Source organism: Mobula hypostoma, chromosome 13 (assembly GCF_963921235.1).
Source record: "Mobula hypostoma chromosome 13, sMobHyp1.1, whole genome shotgun sequence".
In the NCBI taxonomy this organism is placed as follows: Eukaryota; Metazoa; Chordata; class Chondrichthyes; order Myliobatiformes; family Myliobatidae; genus Mobula; species Mobula hypostoma.
In genome coordinates, this window is record NC_086109.1 from 42,347,207 (window position 1) to 42,374,193 (window position 26,987).

At 42.9% G+C, this 26,987-nt stretch overlaps 1 protein-coding gene across 2 annotated transcripts in view; it reads right to left on the reverse strand.

The window, feature by feature from the left end:
• Window positions 1–23,860, reverse strand: part of LOC134355553 (adenosine receptor A1-like) — a 69,898-nt gene extending 46,038 nt beyond the window's left edge. The window contains exon 1 of one of the 2 annotated variants that reach the window (XM_063065576.1): window positions 22,633–23,860. In XM_063065576.1, coding sequence (XP_062921646.1) covers window positions 22,633–22,709 — 77 coding nt within the window. In that variant the 5' untranslated portion in view covers window positions 22,710–23,860. Of the gene's footprint in view, window positions 1–21,906 lie in introns of both variants that reach the window. The other variant, XM_063065575.1, reaches the window with a different exon arrangement.
• Between the last annotated feature and the right edge of the window lie 3,127 nt (window positions 23,861–26,987).

Here is a 26,987-nt window from a genome sequence, read left to right on the forward strand (position 1 = left end):
AGCTCACATACACCAGACCAATGCAGATTTAAAGGCAAAATGTGCAGAAAATGCAACAATATAGTTTACATACACAGAGCACGCTGGGCAGAAAAAAATAAATGGACTGCACAGGGAAAAGAAAAAGATAGCAATTCAGATTACAGTTTCAAATAGAGCACTAAACTGCATGCTGTTGATGAAAAATTTAATAATGATGAGAGTTACACAGGACTGACTAGCCTTAAGATTTACAATGTGAAAAATAACAATAGACAAGCAATGTGGCTTACACAAGAAGTGAACGGCAAATTAATTAAAATAGAATTGGACACTGGCATGGCTGTTTCAGTTATGCCACAAAATGAACTTGAAAAGCATTTCAAAGTTATGGAACTGAAACCTGCTGATATCCAACTAAGAACTTATAATGGAGAAAAAGGCACTCCTGTGGGAGTGACACTCTTAACAATGAGATAGAACAACCAATGAGCTATATTGAGCTTGTATATGGTAAAAACAGGAGGGCCAGCATTGTGGGGTTATGATTAGTTGTGACAACTACAACTTGATTGCAGCTTAATCCACCATTTGCATGCCTCATCCCCTGTCAAAAGAGTCAACTGTACGTGAATTAAGAAAGCTTCTGGATGAGCACAGCAGTTTGAGAATGGCATTGGAAAACTCAATCATGTCAAGGGTAAAATTGTGATAAATCAAAGTATCACATCCAAGTTTTGCAAAGCCCGTCCGGTTCTTTACACCATCCATGATAAAGTAGCAAGTGAGCTATATCTCATAGAGGCTAACGGAATTTTTTCCAAAGTTTGACAGGAGCCCATGGGCAATGCCAGTGGTCCTAGTAGCAAAGAAGAATGGGTTCGTCAGCATCTATGGTGATTTTAAGGTTACTATTGATCTAGCACTGAAAGTAGATCAATAACCTCTGCCCAGGATAGAAGATATTTTTGCAAATATTTCTGGATGAAGACACTTCAGCAAAGTGGATTTAGCTGAGGTATATCTACAGATGAAGATGGAGGAAGAATCCAAAGTGCTTCTCCCCATAGACACTCAGAAAGGGCTTTAACGCAATAATAGGTTTAGTACTCTTTTGAAGTATTATCTGGACCTGCACTCTGGCAGAAAACCTTGGACCAGGTGCTGAAAGGCTGCCCAGGCACTCAGTGCTACCTGGATGACATCATTGTTACTGGTAAGGATGACAAGAAACATATACAAATATTTTAAGACATTGTTAAAAGGATTAAAAGAGTATGGTCTCAGAGCATGATACAACAAGTGTGAATTCTTTAAACCAAGCATCACTTATTGTGGTCACACCATAGATGTACAAAAATTACACAAGTATGCTGAGAAAATTCAAGCAGTGGTCGATAACCAAAGGCCAAAGGACATATCACAGTTGCAGTCCTTTTTAGGATTTGTCTATTACTATAACAAGTTCCTGCCAAACCTAGCCACTGTGCTCCACCCCTTGAACTCAGTACTACAGATCAAGAAGAAATGACAATAGGCAGAACACTGTGAGGTAGCTTTCAAAAAGATAAGGGATCTAGTGACTCACACATTATGATCCACATTACCCAGTGAAGCTTGCCTGTGATGCCTCACTTCATGGTATAAGTGTAGTCATGTCACATGTTATGAGTGATTGAACCTTTTAACATTTTTGGAAGTGAATGCCTCATATCTTTTGCACTGCAGAGAAAAATTATGCTCAGATTGACAAAGAGTTCTGGAGTCTGTTTTGAGGTGAAAATCTTTTAACCCATACTCGTATGGGAGTGAGTTTACCCTCATTACTGATTAACCACTGGTGTCCATTTTCAACCCGCAGAAGGGTATTTCACGAACAGCAGCAGCACTAATGCAGAGACTGGCTCTATTTCTTGGAGGACGAAAGTACAAGATTGAATTCAAGAAGACAATTAATCATGGAAATGCTGATGAACTGACCTGTTTACCCTTGGAAAAGAAACTATCTGAAAAATTTACAAAAGGGGACACTCTGCTTGATGTATTCTCCCTAATGCAAATCAAAAGTCTCCCTATTATGGCAGAGATGATCCGAAGGAAAACTAGAAAGGACCCCACACCGTCTCAGGTCCACATGGCAAGCCAAAATGTCTGGAATGTGCAGCAGAAGTTCCAGTTTCCCTGTTTTTACCTGAGCCAGGATGAACTTGCCCTTGACGGGGGTTGCCCTTGTATGGGGATTGAGAGTTGTACATCCAAGCTGGGAGCTCAAGTGTTGGAGAAGCTACATGCCAGTCATCTAGGCATGGTCAAAATGCAAGTGTTGGCTTGAAGCTTTGTCTGATAGATCAGAACATAAGAACATAAGAAATAGGAGCAGGAGTAGGTCATCTGGCTCATCGAGCCTGCTCTGCCATTCAATAAGATCATGGCTGATCTGACCATGGACTCATCGCCACCCACCTGCCTTTTCTTCATTAGTCATAGTCATACTTTATTGATCCCGGGGGAAATTGGTTTTCGTTACAGTTGCACCATAAATAATGAAATACTAATAAAACCATAAATAGTTAAATAGTAATATGTAAATTATGCCAGGAAATAAGTCCAGGATCAGTCTATTGGCTCAGGGTGTCTTACCCTCAAGGGAGGAGTTGTAAAGTTTGATGGCCACAGGCAGAAATTACTTCCTATGATGCTCAGTGTTGCGTCTCGGTGGAATGAGTCTCTGGCTGAATGTACTCCTGTGCCCAACCAGTACATTATGTAGTGGATGGGAGACATTGTCCAAGATGGCATGCAACTTGGACAGCATCCTCTTTTCAGACACCACCGTCAGAGAGTCCAGTTCCATCCCCACAATATCACTGGCCTTACAAATGAGTTTGTTAATTCTGTTGGTGTCTGCTTCCCTCAGCCTGCTGCCCCAGCACACAACAGCAAACATGATCGCACTGGCCACCACAGACTCGTAGAACATCCTCAGCATTGTCCGGCAGATGTTAAAGGACCTCAGTCTCCTCAGGAAATAGAGACGGCTCTGACCCTTCTTGCAGACAGCGTCAGTGTTCTTTGACCAGTCCAGTTTATTGTCAATTCGTATCCCCAGGTATTTGTAATCCTCCACCATTTCCACACTGACCCCCTGGATGGAAACAGGGGTCGTTGGTATCTTAGCTCTCCTCAGGTCTACCACCAGCTCCTTTGTCTTTTTCACATTAAGCTGCAGATAATTCTGCTCACACCATGTGACAAAGTTTCCTACCGTAGCCTTGTACTCAGCCTCATCTCCCTTGCTGATGCATCTAACTATGGCAAAGTCATCAGAAAACTTCTGAAGATGACAAGACTCTGTGCAGTAGTTGAAGTCTGAGGTGTAAATGGTGAAGAGAAAGGGAGACAAGACAGTCCCCTGTGGAGCCCCAGTGCTGCTGATCACTCTGTCGGACACACAGTGTTGCAAGCACACGTACTGTGGTCTGCCAGTCAGGTAATCAAGAATCCATGACACCAGGAAAGCATCCACCTGCATCGCTGTCAGCTTCTCCCCCAGCAGATCAGGGCGGATGGTGTTGAACACACTGGAGAAGTCAAAAAACATGACCCTCACAGTGCTCGCTGGCTTCCCCTACTATTACCTGAGTTGAACTCCATCTGCCACTTCTCAGCCCAGTCTATTCAAGTTTATTCAATCTTGTCTTAGATATATTTACTGAGGTAGCCTGCACTGCTTCATTGGACAGAGAATTCCACAGATTCACCACCCTCTGCGAAAAGCAGTTCCTCCTCATCTCCGTCCTAAATTTATCCCCTTCATCTTGAGGCTGTGTCCCCTAGTTTTAATCTCACCTACCAGTGGAAATAACTTTCCTGCCTCTATCTAATCTATCCCTTTCATAATTTTATATATTTCCATAAGATCTTTTCTCATTCTTCTGAATTCCTGAGAGTACAGTCCCAAGTGACTCAATCTCTACTCATAGTCTAACCCCCTCATTTCTGGAATCAACCTGGTAAATCATGTACTGTTCAGGGTGTCAACATATCCAGAAGATGCCGAGAGCAGTGCCTCTCCATCCCTGGGAATAGCCTGCATTGCCTTGGCAGAGGATTCATGTGGATTTTGCCAAACTATTTATAGGCACAAATTTCTTGCAAGTAGTGGATGCAGCTACTAAGTAGCCAGAAGTGTTCCAATAGCCTCCATACAGCCTTGCATACTGTTGATCTGTCAGAAACATAGAAAACCTACAGCACAATACAGGCCCATCGGCCCACAAAGCTGTGCCGAACATCTCCCTACCTTAGAAATTACCGAGGGTAACCCATATCCCTCTATTTTTCTAAGCTCCATATACCTATCCAGGAATCTCTTAAAAGACCCTATTGTATCCACCTCCACCACCGTTGCGGGCAGTCCATTCCATGCACTCACCACTCTGCGTAAAAAACTTACCCCGACATCCCCTCTGTTCCTGCTTCCAAGCACCTTAAAACTATGCCCTCTTGCGCTAGCCATTTCAGCCCTGGGGAAAAGCCTCTGACTATCCACACGATCAATGCCTGTCATTATCTTATACACCTCTATCAGGTCACCTCTCATCCTCCGTCGCTCCAAGGAAAAAAGGCCAATTTCACTTATCCTAGTCTCATAAGGCACGCTCCCCAATCCAGGCAACATCCTTGTAAATCTCCTGTGCACCCTCTTTATGGTTTCCACATCCTTCCTATAGTGAGGCAATCAGAACTAAGCACAGTACTCCAAGTGGGGTCTGTCCAGAGTCCTATATAGCTGCAATATTACCTCTTGGCTCCTAAACTCAATCCCACAGTTGATGAAGGCCAATGCACCGTATGCTTTCTTAACCACAGAGTCTACTTGCGCAGCAGCTTTGCGTGTCCTATGGACTCGGACTCCAAGATCCCTCTGATCCTCCACACTGCCAAGAGTCTTTCCATTAATACTATATTCTGAAATCATATTTAACCTACCAAAATGAAGCACCCCACACTTATCTAAGTTGAACTCCATCTGCCACTTCTCAGCTCAGTTTTGCATCCTATCAACGTCCTGCTGTAACCTCTGACAGCCCTCCGCACTGTCCACAACACCTCCAACCTTTATGTCATCTGCAAATTTACTAACCCATCCCTCCACTTCCGCATCCACGTCACTTATAAAAATCACGAAAAGTAGGGGTCCCAGAACAGATCCCTGAGGCACACCACTGGTGACTGACCTCCATGCAGAATATGACCAGTCTACAACCACTCTTTGCCTTCTGTGGGCAAGCCAGTTCTGGATTCACAAAGCAATGTCCCTTTGGATCCCATGACTCTTACTTTCTCAATCAGTCTTGCATGTGGTACCTTGTCAGATGCCTTGCTGAAATCCATATACACTACATCTACTAGTTTACTTTCATCAAAGTGTTTAGTCACATCCTCAAAACATTCAATCAGGCTTGTAAGGCACGAACTGCCTTTGACAAAGCCATGCTGACTATTCCTAATCATATTATGCCTCTCCAAATGTTCATAAATCCCACTGCTCAGGATGTTCTCCATCAACTTACCAACCACTGAAGTAAGACTCACTGGTCTATAATTTCCTGGGCTATCTCTATCCTCTTTCTTGAATAAGGGAACAACATCCACAACCCTCCAATCCTCTGGAACTTCTCCTGTCCTCATTAATGATGCAAAGATCATCGCCAGAGGCTCAGCAATCTCCTCCCTCCCCTCCCACAGTAGCCTGGGGTATACCTCATCCTGTCCCGGTGGCTTATCCAACTTGGTGCTGTCCAAAAGCTCCATCACATCCTCTTTCTTAATATCTACATGCTCCAGCTTTTCAGTCCACTGTAAGCCATCCCTACAATCACCAAGATCCTTTTCGAAGTGAATACTGAAACAAAGTATTCATTAAGTGCCTCTGCTATCTCTTCTGGTTCCGTACACACTTTTCCACTGTCACACTTGTTTGGTCATATTCTCTCACGTCTTAACCTCTTGCTCTTCACATACTTGTAGACTGCCTTGGGGTTTTCCTTAATCCTGTCTGCCAAGGCCCTTCTGGCTCTCCTAATTTCTTTCTTAAGCTCCTTCCTGCTAGCCTTATAATCTTCTAGATCTCTATCAATACCTAGTTTTTTGAACCTTTCATAAACTCTTCTTTTCTTCTTGACTAGATTTACAACCACCTTTGTACACCACCGTTTCTGTACCCTACCATCCTCTCCCTGTCTCATTTGAATGGACCTATGCAGAATCCCATGCAAATACCCCCTGAACCTTTGCCACATTTCTTCTGTACATTTCCCTGAGAACATATGTTCCCAATTTATGCTTCCAAGTTCTTGCCTGATAGCCTCATATTTCCCTTTATTCAATTAAACACTTTCTTAACTTGTCTGTTCATATCTCTCCAATGCTATGGTAAAGGAGATAGAATTGTGATCACTATCTCCAAAATGCTCTCCCACTGAGAGATCTGACACCTGACCAGGTTCATTTTCCAATACCAGATCAAGTACAGCCTCTCCTTTTGTAGACTTATCTGCATATTGTATCAAGAAACCTTCTTGAACACATCTAACAAACCAACCCATCTAAATCCCTCATTCTAGGAATCGATATTTGGGAAATTAAAATCTGCCACCATGACAACCCCGTTATTAGTATGCCTTTCCAGAATGTTTCCCTGTCTGCTCCTCAATGTCCCTGTTACTATTAGGTGGTCTATAAAAAACACCCAGTAGAGTTATTGACCCCTTCCTGTTCCTAACTTCCACCCACAGAGACCCCATAGACAACCCCTCCATGTCTTCCTCCTTTTCTGTTACTGTGACACTATCTCTGATTAACAGTGCCACATCCCCACCTCTTTTGCCTCCCTCCCTGTCCTTTCTGAAACATCTAAAGCCTGGCACTTGAAATAGCCATTCCTACCCCTGAGCCATCCAAGTCTCTGTAATGGCCACAACATCATAGCTCCAAGTACTGATCCATACTCTAAGCTCATCTGCTTTATTCATAATACTCCTTGCATTAAAATAGACATATCTCAAACCGTTGGTCTGAGTGCGTCTCTAATCTATCACCTGCCTATTCTCCCTCTTGTACTTCCTCCAATTTTTCTCTATTTGTGAGCCAACCACCTCTTCCTCCTTCTCTTCAGTTTGGTTCCCACCCCACAGCAACTCTAGTTTAAACTCTCCCCGATAGCCTTAGCAAACCTCCCCGCCAGGATACTGGTCCCTCTGGGATTTAAGTGCAACCCGCCCTTTTTGTACAGCTCACTCCTGCCCCAAAAGAGGCCTCTTCTCAAGGATTTAATCGGTGACAGTGGGCGAGAGTTTGTTGCAGAACATTTTCAGTCGTTCCTGAAAATGAATGGAACAAGACATCTGCACAGTATCAACCAGTTATAAATGGGTTGGCAGAAGTGTTTGCCCAGAGTCTAAAGAACACACTGCAAGTAATATCAGACACACTGTACTGACACTGAATCAGAAAATCACTAATTTCCTCCTTGAAAATCACAATGTAGCACACTCCACAACCAACAACGCATCAGCTAAGCTGTTCCTGGGTCATCCCTCGTGCTCTCAAACCAATCTTGGAAGGAGTATGAAGACAAGCAGTTGAGACAAATTGGGGACTCTTCAAACAAGGAGGTTCGATGTTTCACTCCTGGATAAGCAGTCCTGGAGAGGGACAATAGAGGCAATCAAAATGGGGTACTTGGAAAGATTAAGGACAGAAGTGGACACTTCCTCACAGTGGAGATTGCATCTGATGTCATCTGGAGACAACACATCAATCAGCTGAGGAAAGCAGAGTCAATTGTCACAGAAGAAAGTTGAAGAGCTGCCAGCACACTTCTGGTGGTTCCAGCGTCAACTCCTACAACCACCACAGAGGAGGCCCCAGAACCTAAGGTTGTTTCACAGCCATAGTCTCTCCTGCCAAGCAGCGTGACCCTCCCTGAGTGATGGTAAACCTGATTCTGATATGGGTCTCTATTGTGAAATGAGAGTAGGAACAGAGCAGGAAGAGGCAAAGCAATGTTGGGAAAAGGGGAAGGGAGAAGGGAAGGGGCGGGAAGCACCAGAGAAGCATTCTGTAATAATCAATAAACCAATTGTTTGGAATCAAATGACCTTGTCCGGAGTCTCAGGGTTGGGTCTGTCCGCTCCTGGTACTCCTTCTCTGCCACCTGTCCCACTCCTCACCCGTGGCACTCTACACTCACCATTCCCAATGTCCTTTGCCAAATTTTCAAACTTGCTCCTGTCTTGGAGTTTATAGCAAGGCAGGGAGGAGTGTTGCGTACATGAGAAATTCTGCTGGAAATCCAAAGCAACACACACAAAATGCTAGAGGAACTCAGCAGGTCAGGCAGCAGCTATGGAAATGAACATAGTTGATGTTTCTGCCAAGACTCTTCTTCAGGACTGGAGAGGAAGAGGAGGTGCCAGAATAAAAAGGTGGTGGGAGGGGAAAGAGGACTAGCAAGGTGATAGGTGAAGCCGGGTGGGTGGGAAAGGTAGAGGGCTTGAGAGGAAAGAATCTGACTGGAGAGGAGAGTGGACCATTAGAGAAAGGGAAGGAAGGGGCATCAAGGAAGCTGATAGGCAGGTGACAAGAGATAAGAGGCTAGAATGCAGAATAAGAGAAGAGTTTTCTTTACCAGAAAGGGAAATTAATATTTATGCCATAAAGTTGAAGGCTGCCCAGATGAAACATAATAGAAACATAGAAACATAGAAAATAGGTGCAGGAGTAGGCCATTCGGGCCTTCGAGCCTGCACCGCCATTTATTATGATCATGGCTGATCATCCAACTCAGAACCCCGCCCCAGCCTTCCCTCCATACCCCCTAACCCCCGTAGCCACAAGGACCATATCTAACTCCCTCTTAAATATAGCCATTGAACTGGCCTCAACTGTTTCCTGTGGCAGAGAATTCCACAGATTCACCACTCTCTGTGTGAAGAAGTTTTTCCTAATCTCGGTCCTAAAAGGCTTCCCCTCTATCCTCAAACTATGGCCCCTCATTCTGGACTTCCCCAACATCGGGAACAATCTTCTTGCATCTAGCCTGTCCAATCCCTTTAGGATTTTATACGTTTCAATCAGATCCCCCCTCAATCTTCTAAATTCCAACGAGTACAAGCCCAGTTCATCCAGTCTTTCTTCATATGAAAGTCCTGCCATCCCAGGAATCAATCTGGTGAACCTTCTTTGTACTCCCTCTATGGCAAGGATGTCTTTCCTCAGATTAGGGGACCAAAACTGCACACAATACTCCAGGTGTGGTCTCACCAAGGCCTTGTACAACTGCAGTAGTACCTCCCTGCTCCTGTACGCGAATCCTCTCGCTATAAATGCCAGCATACCATTCGCCTTTTTCACCGCCTGCTGTACCTGCATGCCCACTTTCAATGACTGGTGTATAATGACACCCATGTCTCGTTGCACCTCCCCTTTTCCTAATCGGCCACCATTCAGATAATAATCTGTTTTCCTTTTTTTGCCTCCAAAGTGGATAACTTCACATTTATCCACATTACATTGCATCTGCCATGAATTTGCCCACTCACCCAACCTATCCAAGTCACCCTGCATCCTCTTAGCATCCTCCTCACAGCTAACACTGCCACCCAGCTTCGTGTCATCCGCAAACTTGGAGATGCTGCATTTAATTCCCTCATCCAAGTCATTAATATATATTGTAAACAATGTGTTGCTCCTCCACCCTGAGCATGGCCTCATCATGGCACATGAACCAACATGTCAGATCGGGAATGGGAATTGGAATTAAAATGTCTGGGCACTGGGAAACTCCGCTATTGGCGAATGGAGCACAGGTGCCCAATGAAATGGTTCCCCAATTTATGATGGCTCTCACCAGTGTGGAGGAGGCCGCATCGGGAGCACTGAAGTCAATAGATGACCCCAGGAGATTGACAGGTGAAGTGTTGCCTCACCTGGATGAACTCCTTAGGGCCCTGAATGGAGGTGAGGGAGGAGGTGAGTAGGAAGGTGTGGCACTTCGGCTACTTGCAGGGATAAGTGCCAGGAGGAAGATTATTGGGGAGGGGCAAATGGACAAGGGAATCACCGAGGGAGCTATCCTTGCTGAAGTGAAGGGCTGGGGGAGGTAAAGATATGTTGGTAGCAGGAACCCTCTGGAGATGGCAGAAGTTTGACAAGTTGGAAGCTGGTGTGTTGTCTATATAGTGTTTCAGTAATAGTTGAGTGATATTGTAAATATATTCTTTGGTTAAGTATTCTTTGTTTACATAATTCATTATGGGTTATATGTAAAAGTACGTGAATAGCATATGTCATCACACTACCACATCATCCGTGTGTGCCTCACTAAGGAGAAAGTGAAGTGTACATGTTCATCCCAGGCTCCGGTGTTTTTCCTTTGACTAGTTTTGGAGTTATAAAACATAACAAAGAGAGTGGTGGCCAAATGGAACAGTTTGCCAAGAACAATACAGTAGCAGAAACAGACTACAGCACTTATTTTAGAGATACAGCACAGTGATGGGGTCTTCCTGCCCAACGAGACCACACTGCCTAATTGCACCCATGTGACCAATTAACCTATTAACCTGTACGGTTGTGGGAGAAGCCCGGAGCCCCCAGAAGAAACCCACACAATCACAGGGAGAATGTACAAACCTCTTACAGACAGAGGCAGTATTGAGTTCGGTTGCCAGCTCTATTCTACTGTTATGCTAAGCACTATATTACTATGCCACATTTGGATAGGTTCATGGAAAGGAAAGATATAGAGTGACATGAGCCAAAACACTGTTGGTAAAGTCAGCTATTTTTCATAAGTACGTGTAGGGATAGAGAATTGGAAAGACCAAAAGTCAGACTCATCATGGCCAGAATTGTAAACTCAGAAAAGGAAAATCTGTGTAGATCATGCCTGGATTTGACATCAAGTGAGCCCCAGACTCAGCACTGCTTGGGACTGATGGACTGAGCAGATAGCATCCTTACCTGCAATCTTCAGGTGCAGTCTCCACAGGACTCCTCCAGGTCACTGGGATAAACTGGTTGACAATATGGACAGTCACTGCTATAAAGGCATCTGACATTCCCAGCCCCATCCCACAACCTCTGCTGGTTTCATGGCATCCTGTGGGTCAGACAACTTTATGTTCAGATACTGTAAATCCTGTATAATACAGGATTGTTGGCAATTGTATGTAATACTCATGCACTACAGTAAACTCTAGCTACTTTGCTGTGGATGATCTACCAACAGCATCAAATAAATCCTGCCCAATATGAATGAGTGCTTGAAAGGAATTTCAGGATTGCTGCCATCCCCTGGGTTAAACAGTATTATAGTTACTTGTTCACTGTGAATGCCAGACCATTCTACACTGTAAATGGCAAATGGCCAAATGAGGTTCTTTAAACTGCATTTTCAGAACAGTCAAAAAGTCTGTGCTCACAAGAAACAATTGGATCATGAATAATGATAAATACTAAAAGATAAAGCTAACAGGCTTGAGGGTTCTGTAAAATGCAGTAGCTGTTGCTTTGGAGATTACTGAGCATCCTTGAGGTGTCACAGCCCTCCTGGAGTTACCGTTCATCTAACTGACCCTATATGGTCATGATATCAACAGGACCACAAACAGAAGTGAAATATTAAGATGAAAATTACAGATAATTTCTTTGATTTGCACACAAATAGAATACTGGTAACAACACTTTGTGCTAACAGAATATATACAGCACAGTGATCACAGCAGACAGCAGTTTAAGTTTTAAATGCATTGATCACCTCACTCATAGAGTAATGTTCCATAAAGTAATGAAGTAATCTGAGAAAAGGTAGAAAATCTGTGAAGCACTTTAAATGCAATCTAGTTAAGAGCACACAAATAGAAATAGAGCAACTGGCAGAAACAAGAATCTCCAGCATTCGTTATTTTAACTAGCTGGCATTCTACATTGGATATTGTGAAGAAGGTACCAGCACGAGCTTTTGAAAGATGGTTACATCACTCAAAGCAAAGCTTAAGAGTCTGCAAAGCATAGAATTGCGTACAGAACAGAAACAGGCCATTCAGCACAACTACATCCAGGTTTATGCTGGACCTCTATTCTTCTTTCCTCATCTAACATATCTGTAGAGCTTTCTACTGGAAATGCAAGATGCCGGGATCTAGAGTAAAAAAATGCTGCTGGAAGAACTCAGTGTCTCAGGCAGGAACAGTGGGGGCAAAGGAATAGTCAATATTTTGGATTGACATTCTACTGGCTGAGAGGGTAAAGACAAAATAGTCATAGGTGAGGGCTGACAAGTGATAAGTGAATCTGGGTTGATAGTGGTGGAGTCAGAGGCTGGGAGGTGATTAGTGGAGACTGCAGATTAGGGAAACTGATAAGAAGAGCCAGATAAGGGAGGGTTGCTGGGCAGATGGAAAAAAAGGAGTCAAGGCATAGAGCACTGAGTGGGTTGGGTATACAGGTAATAAGCAGATGGGACCATATGGGGGAGGGGAAGGAAACTGGGTAACGAGCTGAGGGGCAAGTGTGTCGGAAGGAAGGTGTGTGAGAGGACCTGGTGGATCAGAAGGAGAGTGAAAGGAATGGGGTGGAGAGTGGGGGTGCTTACAGGTTATTAGAAAATTCTATGTCCGTGCCTTTAGATTGTGGACTACCCAGGCAGAATACGAATGGTTGTTCCTCTGTTTTCTGCTTTGACTAGCCGTGGCAGTAGAGGAAGTTGAGGACAGATAGGTCAACGTGCAAATGGCTTGCAACTGGGAGCACAGGATTACTGTTGGGGGTATTTGGTTTTTGAACTGATCATCAAAACCCTAATCACAACAGTTCAGTAACATTATGACTGCCTTGATCATTCTGCGCTTAAACTCCGAAATTTTTTTTGTTCTAATTTTCTGAGTCCTGATGAAGGGTCTGGGCCGAAATGTAGGCTGTTTATTCCCCTCCATGGATGCTGACTGACCTGCTGAGTTCCTTCAGCATTTGTGTGTAATACTCTGGATTTCCAGCATCTGCAGAACCTCTTGTGTTTCTTCTTTCTTGTAAACATTGTGAACAATTTATGTTTCTTTTCCTGTGAATACTGCTTATATGATCTTACTTGTCTGTGATTCTGCTGCAAGTAAGATTTTCATTGCATTTGTGCATATGACAATAAATTTAATTTTTACTTTTCAAGAAGCGTCTTCTAAATTACCTTCTGAACTTCTTGGTGACTATCTTGTTTTGATGGCTTTTAGTTATGCTCCATCCCACAAACTGACACACTGTCACTTTCTGTACCCAAAAAAATTCCATTACAAAGATTTCTATTCGGTTTCCTTGCTGGATTAGCACAAAATAAAATCCTGCCAGTCTGTTCCTGGAGTGTATCCCCTTAGATTTCTGGTATAATCTCTGTAGATCTTTTCTGTGCCCTCTGCTTCTCCATCATTTTTATTATGTGCATACCATAACTGTTTTCAGTACAAGCGTGGATTAACCAAGGTCTAAACAGATTCATCTTAACCTCCCCACTTTCCTATCACTACACAGATAAACCCTAGTGCTAGGTTTCATTTTTTTAATGATCTTGTTAAGCTGAGACTTGGCTGGTATGAGTCCCTTCAGCAATGCCTATACTCACACATTCCAAGTTATACCTGGCCTTCCATGGTCAGAGAGAGGCATGGTGTTCAATCAGGATTATTGTAATGAGAACAGCAGAGAAGCTACAGAGCTTAAAACCTGGAAATAGAAAATAGTGATCTACTTGAGGTATTGTACTCATGTTATGAATATCAGGATCCACTGATTTGGTCTACTTTAGGCCGTTATCATGCAAAGCCTGTTACCAGGGTGAACATGTCCCCTGAAAGAGACATTGAGGTATTCAGGAGCTTTGTACATCCAGCATTTAAGTAACTTGTCTCCTATTACTGTAAACAAGTCCAGCACCGTGTACTTGCAGACTTTAAAGTTTAGCATATCCTAAATGTTCCTTTCAAAAAAAATTAGTATGAAAGAGTAACTTACAAATTCAGGAAATGCAATGCAGTGAGGACTTATTGGTTGAACTGAAGAAAATTTCTTGAGGCAAATCAAAAAGTAAGGTGACGGAGGTGACGATTGCACAGTTTGTTGTTATAATTTATTATGATGTAATATTTTAAAAAGTACAATAAAACCTAGCAATTCTCTCCTTGTACAATGCAATGGCAATTATATTTTAATTGTGAAATTAATCACAATTAATTTATTTATTGTGTATTTTGGATGTGTCCAGTGCCATTATCAGAGATGTGTATTCAACTGTGACCAAAGATTTTGCTATATACCTCATCAATGTACCACATTTCAAACCCTGAGCGATCATTCATAGCTGCACAGTAGTGGAATTTTACCATGAATCCAGTCTGTCTGCTTGGCTCTGCTAGGCTCATGTAATTTAGTGCCAATTAGTATATTAACATTGGCATCTTTTGTAAACACAAAACCCCAATGAGCTAAATAGGAGCAGTTAGAACTAGTCTGAATCTTGAGCTTAACAATTGCCAAGAAAAGCAAAACATACTGTAACTCCTGGATAATAATCAAACATTAAAAGAACTATTTTTGTTCTATGGGTAAAGTGATTTTCTGAACTTTTAAAAATCTTAATAACACATCAAGGTCTGTCCAATTCAAGGTTAAACTAGTGAATGGAAAAAAATCATAGTTTGTGTATGTCACAGTTTTGTCTAGTTGTATACAAGTACACAGTAGAAACAAGTAGAAATGGGGTATAAGAAATATCAACTGAATTAGCTAATTCGACTCCTGGTGGCCCAAAATGTCAACCTACCGTAGATCCTGCTTGACCTACCGAGTTCTTCTAGTATCTGTTTCTAATTCACTTGTCCCATGTCATGTTTGATTTTTACCCTAGTCTCTATCTTCTCACTCTTTCCCCTAGTCTCTACCTTCCCAATCTTTTCCCTCGTCTCTACCTTCCTACTTTTTTCCCATGCGTTCCCTCTAATGCTGAAAATTGTCCTGAATGTGCGCAGTGACTGAGAACTGAATGAAGATATTGCTTCTCATTTCAACTGTATATATGCAATCCTTCATTCTGTGATTGTGTCTTATTGGTCTAAACTCTCCTTTCTGCATTTACTCTGTAAATGTTATACATTTCAATGAGATCATCCTTGATTCTTCTAAAGTCTAGGGATAGAACTCTAGTCTACACAATCTTCCATTACCAAGCAATTTCAGTGTGATCTCAGTAAATCTTTTCATAATCAATTTCTTTAAAATTAAAGTAATAATCCAATTTGCTTTGCTAATTGCTAGGAGTTCTTTTATGTGATTCATGACAGAGGATACATAGATCTTGCAAATTACAAAGATTTCCCAGTTCACTGTTTTGAAGCCATTCTACTTTTCACATTTGCCACCAAGGAAATAATTTTCTCATTTCCTCACACTTTCTCCCTCCTACATATTCTTGGTCTGTCGCTTAAAATAGGCAGCAAACTGGGATAAGTTCACTGAACACTTTCATCTAATTTGCTGATGTGGTTACAAGTGGCTGGGCTCCCTGTTCCCTGTGGTAACTCATGAGTTCAACTTGCCAGTGTAAAGTCTTTGTTTTCTCTCAGTCTCTGCTTCCTTTCTAAAAAGTAATCCTCAACTCAAATTCAATCTACCCTTACATTGAGGGCACATCTTTTTCTCAGGGTTAAAATGTCTAACACCAGAGGGCATACATTTAAGGGGAGACAGGGTAATTTCAAAGGGAGGTGTGAAGGGCATTAGGATTACACTGCACCTGGAATGCACTACCTGGGATGATAGTAGAGGGAGATACATTGGAGGTTTTTAAAAGACATTGAGGTAAGTACAAGAATGTGAAGAAAATGGAAGGCTATGGACATTGTGTAGGTAGAGGGGATTAGTTTAGTTGGCCACTTAATTACTAATTTAATTGGCTCAGCACAACATAATAGGTCAAAGAGCTTGTTCCTGTGCTGTGTTCTACGTTCTATATTCTATCCAGATACACTATAGGTAAACTTATCTCTTATCCACCTTATAAGTCATAAATTCATTTTCAATGCCAACTTACATTATGCTTTATTAAATGTCTTTTCACCATACTCCCAATAATTAGCCCTTCAGCTTGTTCTTTGGCTACAGGTTGTGAGCCAACTTGTCCATTGTCCGACTCGAAGATCAACTCAAGGATAAATCTTATTTGTCGTATATATTTACTGTGTATGTATTAGGAATTTGCTGTGGGGTGTTGGTCAAGGCATGGCATGCAATGAAAAGCTACAACATTCAACAATTATAAAGGTTAAAGAATGACATAAAATAAAGTTAGAGGCTAAAGTACGGATATCGAATAAAATGTGCAGAAATACATAAATACTGGTATGTATTTATAATGTAAACACCTATTACCCCCATCATTACACATCATACAGTGCAGTGTAATGATGGGGTAATAGATGAGGTGGCTGTCTATAATGGTTGAATAGATAGAATAGAATGGTTCTTCTACTTTTGCTCCTTTCTTGAGTACTGTGGGCAAGCTTCCTACTTTCAGGAGCAAGAAACAACGTGCTGGAGGGAAGTGGACTGGCCCACGCCATGGACTGGAGCTTCAGGGTAAGTTCCTCAACCACGGCGATGGAAGAACAGCAATGGCTGGTGTTTCTGGGGGAAATTCGGAAAGAACAGGAAAGATATATCCCAAAGGTGAAGAAGGATTCTAAATGAAGGATGAAGCAACAGTGGCTGACAAGGGAAGTCAAAGACAGCATAAAAGTGAGAGAGAGGGCATATAATACAGGTATAGCCGAAATTAGTGTGAAGGTAGAAGATTGGGAGGTTTTAAAAAAGCAACAGAAACCAAATAAAAAATACATAAAGTGAGAAAAGATGAAATATAAAGGTAAGCTAGTCAATAATATAAAAGAGGATACAAAAAGTTTTTCTCAGATGTATGTAGATAATTAGAGATATAGAAAGCCTACAGCACAATACCGGCCCTTCGGCCCACAACGCTGGGCCGAACACGTACTTACTTTAGAAATTACCTAGGGTTACTCATAGCCCTCTATTTTACTAAGCTCCATGAGTCCAGGAGTCTCTTAAAAGACCCTATTGCATCCGCCTCCACAACCATCGCCAGCAGCCTATTCCATGCACGTACAGTATAAGGAGCAAAAGAGAAGCGAGAGTGCATAATGGACCACTGGAAAATGATGCTGGAGAGGTAGTAATGGGGGACAAAGAAATCGCAGAAGAACTTAATAAGTATTTTGCTGAGTGAGTTTCCACTGTTGCATGCCAGAATGTTAGAGTGTCGGGGGCAGAAGTAACTGCCATTACTATTACTAAGGAGAAGGTGCTTCGGAAGCTGAAAGTAGATAAGTCACCTGGATCAGATAGACTACACCCTAGGGTTCTAAAAGAGGTAGCTGAAGGGATTGTGGAGGCATTAGTCATAATATTTCAAGAATCACTAGATTCTGTAGTTGTTCCTGAGGACTGGTAAATTGCAAATATCACTCCATTCTTTAAGGGAGGAAGGCAGAAGAAAGGAAATTATAGGCAATTTAGCCTGACCAGTAGTTGGAAAGAGACTGGAGTCAATTACTAAGGATGAGGTTTCAGGGTACTTGGAGGCACATGTTAATATAGGCCAAAGGCAGCATGGGGACATCCTGTCTAGCAAATCTGTTGGAATCTTTTGAGGAAATAACAGGCAGGATAGACAAAGGAGAGTCAGTGAATGTTGTTTTCAGAAAGCCTTTGACAAGGTGCTGCACAATAGGCTGCTTAACAAGATAAGAGCCCCTGGTATTACAGGAAAGGTACTAACGTGGATAGGAGATTGGCTGACTGGCAGGAGGCAAAGAGTGGGAATAAAGTGTGCCTTTTCTGGAAGGCAGCCGGTGACTAGTGGTGTGCCACAGGGTTCGTTGTTGGGATCATTTCTTTTTCATGTTATATGTCAATGACTTGAATGAAGGAATTGATGGTATTGTGGCTAAGCTTGCAGACAATGCGAGATAGGTGGAGCAGCAGGTAGTGTTGAGGAAGCAGAGTGTCAATAGAAGGACTTAGACAGATTGGGAGAATAGGTAATGAAGTGGCAGGTGGAACATAGTGTAGGGAAATGCATAGTCATGCACTTTGGCTGGAGGAATAAAGACACAAAACATTTTCTAAACGAGGAGAAAATTGAAAAATCCGAGCTGCAAAGGTACCTGTGCAGAGACCCTCATGCAGAATTCTCTAAAGGTTAACCTGCAGGTTAAGTCGGTGTTAAGGAAGACAAATGCAAAAATAGCATTCATTTCAAGAGGACTAGAACACAAAAGGCAGGATGTAATGTTGAGGCTTTATAAAGCATTGGTCAGTCCACATTTGAGCATTGTGGACTAAGAAAGGATGTGCTGGCTTTGGAGAGGGTCCAGAGGAGGTTTATGAAAATGATTTTGCAATGAAAAAGGTTGATGTATCAGGAGAGTTTGATGGCTCTGGGCCTGTACTTATGAGAGTTTAGAAGTATGTGTGTAGATCTCATTGAAACCTATTGAATACTGAAAGGCCTCGAAAGAGTGGACGTGGAGAGGATGTTTCCTATAGTGGTGGAGTCTAGTACCAGAGGGCACAGCCTCAGAATATAGGGACGTCGTCACCCAATTACTGCTATTTTTGGGTTACCAATGATAGAATCAAATCATTTAACCTCTTCAGCTCGTCGGATGATTGCATTTCTTACCTTAACGGCTAGAAGATCCATTTGGCTGAATTGGAAAGAGATTAATCCTTCTATCATATTTCATTGCTTTCACAAACTATGTTGTGTTTAAATTTGGAAATAATTAGAAGTGCTGTTTATGACCCTTCCATTAAATTCAAAAAGACTTGGAGGCCATTTATTCAGCATTTTCATATGATGTAATTTGACCATTTCCAAACTTATTTTACTTCTCTGTAGTGTCAGTTGAGAGGAACAGAGTCGTTGACACTAAGATTTTCTTTTCTCCCATTTTTTATGATGTTAAAACAACCCAGGTCTTTTTTTTAGTTTAGTTGATTAATTCTGTTTAGATTAGTTTTTTTTTGGGGTGGGGTTATTATATCTTTTTTCTTTTTTCATGATTTTTGTTTAGACATTTTTCTTTCTTTTATATTATTCATTGGTATCCTATATGATTGGGAGTTTTATCATTTAAGTATTATTTGGCTTTGTAATCACTCATGTTAATTATAACAATGTACTCCCAATAACTTTGTACTACTACCATGTCATGTTTATATCTTTATGAAACTAATAAAAAGATTGAAAAAGAATACAGGAATGTTCATTTAGAACATAGAAGAGGGAAACATTATTTAGCCAGAGTGAATCAGTGGAGTTCATTACCACAGACAGCTGTGCAGGCAAAGTCAATTGGGTATATTTAAGGTGGAAGTTGACAGGTTCTTCATTAACTGGGGCATCAAGGGTTATGGACAGAGGTCAGGACAATGGGGTTGAGAAAGATAATAGATCAGCCATGATTTTTACTTTCCAGTGTTTGTTTATTGTTCTGAAGCCTAGTAACACCTGGAAGGTCAAAATAACTGCATTCACTAGGTTTGTATCAAGGTCTTTTAAAAGCCAGATGAGATGTCCTGGATAGAGTGGATGTGGAGAGGTTGTTTCCATGATTAGGAGAGACGAGGAATAGAAGGACACAGCCTTAATAAAGGGACTTCCCTTTAGGACTGGGATCAAGAGGAATTTCTCAAGCAGAAGGTGACAAAACTGTGGAATTTGTTGTTACAGAGCCCAAGTAATTGTGTGTATTTAAGGCAAGGATTCGTAGCTTCTTGATTAGCAAGGAAGTTAGTGTTACGGGGAGAAGGTGAGAGGATGGGGTTGAAAAAAGAAAAATGAAACCAGACTCAGTGGACCTAATGGCTCAGTTCTGCTCCTGTATCTCATGGTCACATGCACATTATTCATCTTGTCCTGCCCATTTATCAGCTTTTAGTCATATTATTTGTTTTAAATACCTGTTATTTACTTCAAGTCAAATAGCATAGAAGGGGGCTATTTTTACCAGAGGTGGTCCCTCTGTTTGTCCCACTGTATATCCCACTGCTCCTATCAATCCACCTGTCCAAAGAGCTTTGAAACATTGTAATTATACCTGCCGGCCGCACTTCCTCTGGCAGTTCATTCCACATGCCCACATCTGCTGTGAAAACCTTGGCCTTTAGATGCTTTCACCTCTCACCTTAAATCTATACTGCTTGCTCAGGTCTCCGTTAACCTGGCAAGAAGTCAGTGACCTTTTACCTTTACCTCTGTCCTTCAGGATAAGATCTCCCTTCAGCTTCCAAAGCTGGAGGGGAAAAAAAAACCACAGACGTTTTATGGATATTTGTAATATGTACATTATCTACTTTCGAACAAAACTATGAATGAAAGTGAGAATAGTGGAGAATCAAAGAATGTTCAATTCCTCAGCAGATTGTCATAGCTTTAATTGTTTCCCTCGTAACACCTAGTGAATGAAATCAGAAACCTGACTAGATCCTTGTATACAATGGTCCTACAAAAAAGCTCTCAGAGAGATTGCAAGTTCAGCATCTCTAAAACAAAATGCATTGCACGCGTCTCTTTGCCCCTGCTTCAAAATGAAACTTGCTGGTGCTGCATTTCCTAAACCCGCGCTGAGGGTACAATGTTAGTGTATTAGGAAGCGAACAACTCCGAAACGCTGCCGGCTAACGGAACCGCTAAAAAGCTATTTTTAGCAGCTCAGACAAGCTCTTCAGAGAACTGTGACAACTCGCCAGCGTGGAGACCTGAAGAGCGGCTGTCCCGTCCTACCGCGCTCACAGTGCAGGAGGGATATCTCAATGAGAACATTGAAATGCTCCGCGTTGAAAAACACAGACACGGCGGAACTCCACTCCAAAGATTACGCACGGTTTAGAACAGAATGAATCTACAGAAAAATTGACTCCGCTCCACCGCTTCGCCGGCACGCCTCGTATTTGAAGAGAAACCGAGGGAGAGTAGCTCCCTAATCTTATAACCGCACCAGGCAGTCCTAATTCCCCGCTCTGAGAACCAGCAGCGTTTCTTGTGTATCAATCAACTTTAAGCACTTAAACACAACCCCCACATCTCTGAATTATTTTGAAGGATTTTTAATTAAAACATAAATTGGTGATGCCTATTAAGGGTGTAATATTATCTCCATAAAACGGGGGTCAAAGGATAGAAAGAGGTTAATTAAGAGGGTAAATGATGGAATGGCGGAGCAGGCTCGATGGGCTGAATGGCCTAATTCTGTTTCAATGTCTTATGTCAAATGGGATGGGAGGGAGAGCAATAAACGAGGAACTCAGCGGATTTAAATGGATAATAGATCCATTCATGTTTGAGATTACAACCTTCCGTATTGCAGCAAACTCCTGGAGGAACTCAGAAAGTCGCGCAGCATCTGTAGGGCGGGTGAGGGCGGAAAGTAAGGAATTGCCGACGCTTGGGATCGAAACCCTGCTTCAGGGAGGGGAGAACAGCGGGCAACTGGGGGACACGACCCAGCCAGGAGGAAGAAACAAAAATCCAAAATGGCTAAAATCCATTGCTGCGGATTTTGTTTCGTTCTTTCAGAGTTGTGAATGAACAAGTGGACAGAAATAGCAACGGCACCGTGCTATCAGAGCTGCCCTTGCGATCAACCTAGCGTGAACAGACGCCGCTCGCCTTCCCCCAGGCTGGAATGCCCTTGAAGTAGCGGGCAAGGTATCTCTCAGAGTAATTACACGGGCTCCTTCACTCGCTTCCACTAGCTGAATAACGAATGATCACAGGAAGCGGCACATTACCTGGTGGGGACCCTGACTCGAAGGTATCGATCAATGGCGATGGCCAGAAGCGCAAGGATGGAGCTCTGGGTCAGAACCAGGACGGTACAGGAGAAGAGGAGGCAGCTGTAGAAGTGGGTCTTCAACCCGATGCTGATAGTGATGGCCAAGGGGATTACCAATGTGCCCACGGCGATGTCAGCCAGGGCCAGCGAGACGATGAAGCAGAAGGTGGTCTCTCGGAGTGCTCGGTTGATCCAGACCGCCCAGCACACCAGCACGTTGCCCAGGACGGAGGCCATAGCGATCAGCACCTCTATGCCGATGTAGATCACCAGTGAGGGAGAGATCCCGGCCTCACCTTCCCGTACTGCCGTCATCCTTGCATTGGATGAAAAGGCGCCGAGACCCGATTTATCTGTGGCCTGAGAGGGGCAGGAGGCGGAGGATCCGCGCTGCCCTTTCTCTGTTCCCTGGGCTCAATTTCACTTTAAGGAAATCGGTTGTGATCCAGTCCAATGTATGTGGTCACCGACAGAGGACTAATTGTCTGTACAAGTGCCGCTGCCATACGGAGCTCGGAAAGGGCACTTGCACCTCGCACTGTACGCAAGTCCTGTCAGCTGGCCAGGTCCCAGCTCCAACTAACGAGATCGAAGGCAGCCGCTCACCCATCTCTCACTGGCCCCTTTAAAATGTGTCAAGCCTGTCCGCAAAATCTTTTTATTTTGGCTGACATGTTCTTACTTCCCACGTTCGGATTTGGTGTAGGGTCGAAGTGCAGCTTGCGGCGACGCTATCTGCTGGGAACTGCACCTAGTCATCGAATCAGTGGGTCAGGTCTGCGAACGCGCACGCGTGTATGAGTGTGTGTGTGAGAGAGAGAGAGAGAGAGAGAGAGAGAGAGAGAGAGTGTGAGTGTGTGTGTGTGTGTGTGTGTGTGTGTATGTCTGCGAGAGAGTGTGTGTGTGTGTGTGTGTGTCTGCGAGAGAGTGTGTGTGTGTGTGTGTGTCTGCGAGAGAGTGTGTGTGTGTGTGTGAGAGAGAGAGAGAGAGAGAGAGAGTGTGTGTGTGTGTGTGTGTGTCTGCGAGAGAGTGTGTGTGTGTGTGAGAGAGAGAGAGAGAGAGAGAGAGTGTGTGTGTGTGTGTGAGTGTGTGTGTGTCTGTGAGTGTGTGTGTGTGTGTGTCTGCGAGAGAGAGTGTGTGTGTGTGTGTGTGTGTGTCTCTGCGAGAGAATGTGTGTGTGTGTGTGTGTGTGTCTGCGAGAGTGTGTGTGTGTGTCTGCGAGAGAGAGTGTGTGTGTGTGTGTGAGAGAGAGAGAGAGAGAGAGAGAAAATCAGAAACCAATTTGGCGTTGTGCTGCTCTGACGGCGTGTCTCATTGCCGTTTATCGAGAGTGCCTTCCCGAGTCCGCTATTATCAAGTGGGTGCCTTTGGTTTAATTTATGACGGCATTTTAAATAAACAGTCCTCTCAACCTTAAACCCCGCGAAAGTAAGCCGTGGCCAGTAAGAAGATCAAAAATTATAAGGGTGCTCTGATCCGGATTCCGGTCGCTCTTTAGTCCTACACTAGGTAACCTAAGACCCCGAACAAGATTGCAACGCAATTTACTCTTTATTGAAGTTCATCATCAAACAAACATTTCCATAAGATGTATTTGATCCTGTACATATATATATCATATAATCATATTTGTCACAAATCTCCACATAACATTTATCTGAGGTATACACTTATAGAAAGGAGAGGAAAGAAAGAACAATCGAAAGAAGAAAACTATGTACAAAGTAGGGATTGATCTTTTTTTTACAACATATTCATTGACTTGTGAGAATAAAATCAGGCCTATGAGGTGTTATGTAGTTAAACCATTTTTCCCAGTATGAATCAAATTGTCTCAATTTATGATTAACAAATGCTGTTATCTTCTCTATTTTGTAAATGTCCATTGTAATTTCCATCCATACATTTAAAGTTGGGGTCTCCTGTGATAACCATTTCCTGGTAAGTGTCTTTTTACCAGCCACAGCAGTATATTCATTAAATATTTATCTCTTTTCAACCAGTCTTGAGGTATATACCCAAAACATATGGGCATTATGTATCCCACTCCAATAGTCTTTGATAACGGGGTATTCCCAGAAAATATGATAATGGTTTGCATTCTGATTTCCACAATTTCTCCAGCAAACAGGGAGGTTACTATCATAATGGGATTTCTGAGAGGGTGTAGTAAAATTAAGACGTATTTTGGTAACTAATTGGGCGAGGGAGATATATTTGTCTGTATGATCCTCAAACATGTCGTACTGGAAGTCAAAACTCGTTTTAGAACACACCACGTTTCCCAGTCCCTGTATATCCCCAGTTCTGAATAGAATTAAATGCACTGGGTGCAGCATTATCTTCAGAAAGTGACCAGTTCTGAAAAAAATTCTGTTTTATTACCATATCACGGAACACGATAACTATTTCATCCTTTTCGTCGTCATTATGGGGAATTTAAGTCCTTTGATAGTTAGCAATCCGTGGTTAGCGATCTCAACGTTCAAACTGCAACACTAGAATGATTTCCAAAGGAGAATGTACAGCGATATAGGCTCGAGCCGCCGAGTTTAATGGGATGAATTGTACACCTCATTACTATCTGAATCTAAAGCAGATGTTAATGAACACGAAGCGATTCAATGCACAAAAAAACACTTCGCGTGTATGAGCAACGTCACCGAGCGAGTGATGAGTGACGGGGGAAAGGGGAATTTCGCACGTTGCTGCGGCAGAGAGAGAGAGAGCTTTCCTGCAACGGCAGAGGACAGATAACCTTCATACCACCCGTACTTGTGGATCTGACGCTATATTCAATAAATGGAAATCTTCCCCAATATCAACGTCAGCCTCAAATGCAGAACTCTTATCCTCACCACTGATTTAAGAACCAAAAAATAGATGTTGTCAAACTATTTACTCGAAAATATTATTACCCTGCAGCTTCAATCTTGTTTTCATAGTCGGCGTAAACACCATTTACTCCACAATAAATTACCCCTTGCAACGTATTTAAGCTATTTTACATCTAAGAATGTATTTGACTGAAAATACATGCTGTTTGTGGTAACACATACAAAATACTGGAGCACCTCAGCAAGTCAGGCAACATTTATGGAGGGGATTTTGTCTTGGTAGCCTCTAACCTGATGGTAAGAATTGGGTAATTACTCCCACCTCCCCCTTCTCTCCTTTTGAAGACTGACTGGTAATTCAGACTACTACAAGACTTCCCAGTCCCACTCTTTCTTAGAGGGGAGTGACAGTTGCAATTTTCTGGTCCTCTGGCATCATGCCAGAGTCCAATGATTTTTTTTTTGGAAGGATCGTTGCTAGTGCCTCAACAATCTCTTCCACCACCTCTCTCAGAACACTCAGGTGCAGTTCATCTGGTCCCCATCATGGGCATCTTCAATGTCTCACAGCTCCAGACTGAGGTTCCCACTTGCTACAAAAGTGCAGCAATCTTACTGGTGCCCAAGAAGAGTAGAGGGAGCTGCCTCAACAACTATTGACTGGCAGCACTAACATCTACCTTGATGGAGTTTTCCGAGAGGTTAGCTATGAATAAAACTAACTCCTGGCTGAGCAAAGATCATTTTGATTTCCTACTTCCGCAAAAGGTCTACAATATGTGCAATCTCGCTGGCCCTCCACTCTGCTTTGGGGCACTTAGACAACAGCAAAGCATACATCAGACTGCTGTTTATCTATTACAGCTTGCCATTCAATACATCATCCTATCAGTATTAATCATCAAGCTTCAAATTTGCTCCCTCTGCAGTAAGGTCCTCGACTTCCTGATCCGGAGACCGCTGTCAGAATTGATCAATGATAATATCTTCTGCTCACTCACAATCAACTCAAGCTAACCACAAGGATGCATGCATAGCCCACAGTTCATGACTGTGTGACTAAGTACAGCTCAAATACCATTTATAAAATTGCAGATGACACCACTGCTGTTTGGTAAAACCTCAGACAACAAGAAGGAAGCTATAACAGAGCAATAGATTGGTGTCAGAAAAACAACTTCACACTCATTGTCAGAAATACCAAAGAATTGGTTGTGGAATTCAGGAAGGGGAAGTCAGGAGAACACCACAAGTGCTTATTGAAGGATCAGCAGTGGAAGTGGTGAACAGCTTCAAGTTCTAGGACATCAGCACCTTCGAGGATCTGTTCTGGGTCCAAGAAGGCACATCAGCAGCTCTACTTAGAAGTTTGTCATCAAAGACTTACAAAATTCTACAGATGTAGAGTGGAAAGCATCCTAACTGGTTGTATCACACCCTGGTATGGATGCTCCAATGTACAGGAGTGCAAGAGGCTGCACAGGGCAGTGGACTCAACCAGTTCCATCATGGGCACAGTGCTCCACACCTTCCAGGACGTGTTCAAGAAGCAGTTATTCAAAAAGGTGGCACCCATTATCAAGGATGATGGACGTACCCCTTCTCATTGCTACCATCAGTTCCGAGGTACAGGAATGTAAAGATCCACACCCACAGATTCAGGAACAAATTCTTCCCCTCCATCATTTCTGGGCAGATCATAAAACCACAAACACTACCTCATTATTCCTTTCCTTTATAGTAACATAATTAATTTCCAATTTATAGTGTGACGAGAATACACATAAAATTAAGATGTTTGCTGGCCTGGGTTAGCATCAGTGGCATCAGCAAGTGGTCTGCCACCTGTCCTCAGGGGAAGGAGAGATGAGGAACAATGGAGCAGCGTCTGGAGATGTGTAATGAAGGGACGTGGGAGAGAGAGAGCTGTCTGGAGCGGCTCCCCCCTTTGAACCCTGAACTGTTTGAAGTGATGGACAGGCGATACCCCAGCAGGGGAATAAAAAGGGACGGTTCGCTAAGGCAGACACACACGACACCCGAGGTAACGAGACCCTGGAAGCGGTGCGCCTCTCACGAGTCGGTGGAAAGTACCAGACCTTAAACGCACAGGGTGGAAAGGTACGATCAGCGGGAACCCGGTGTGTGTCCGCCCTTGCTTGTGCGCCGGGTTCACTGCAGAGGATCGACCGCATCTGGA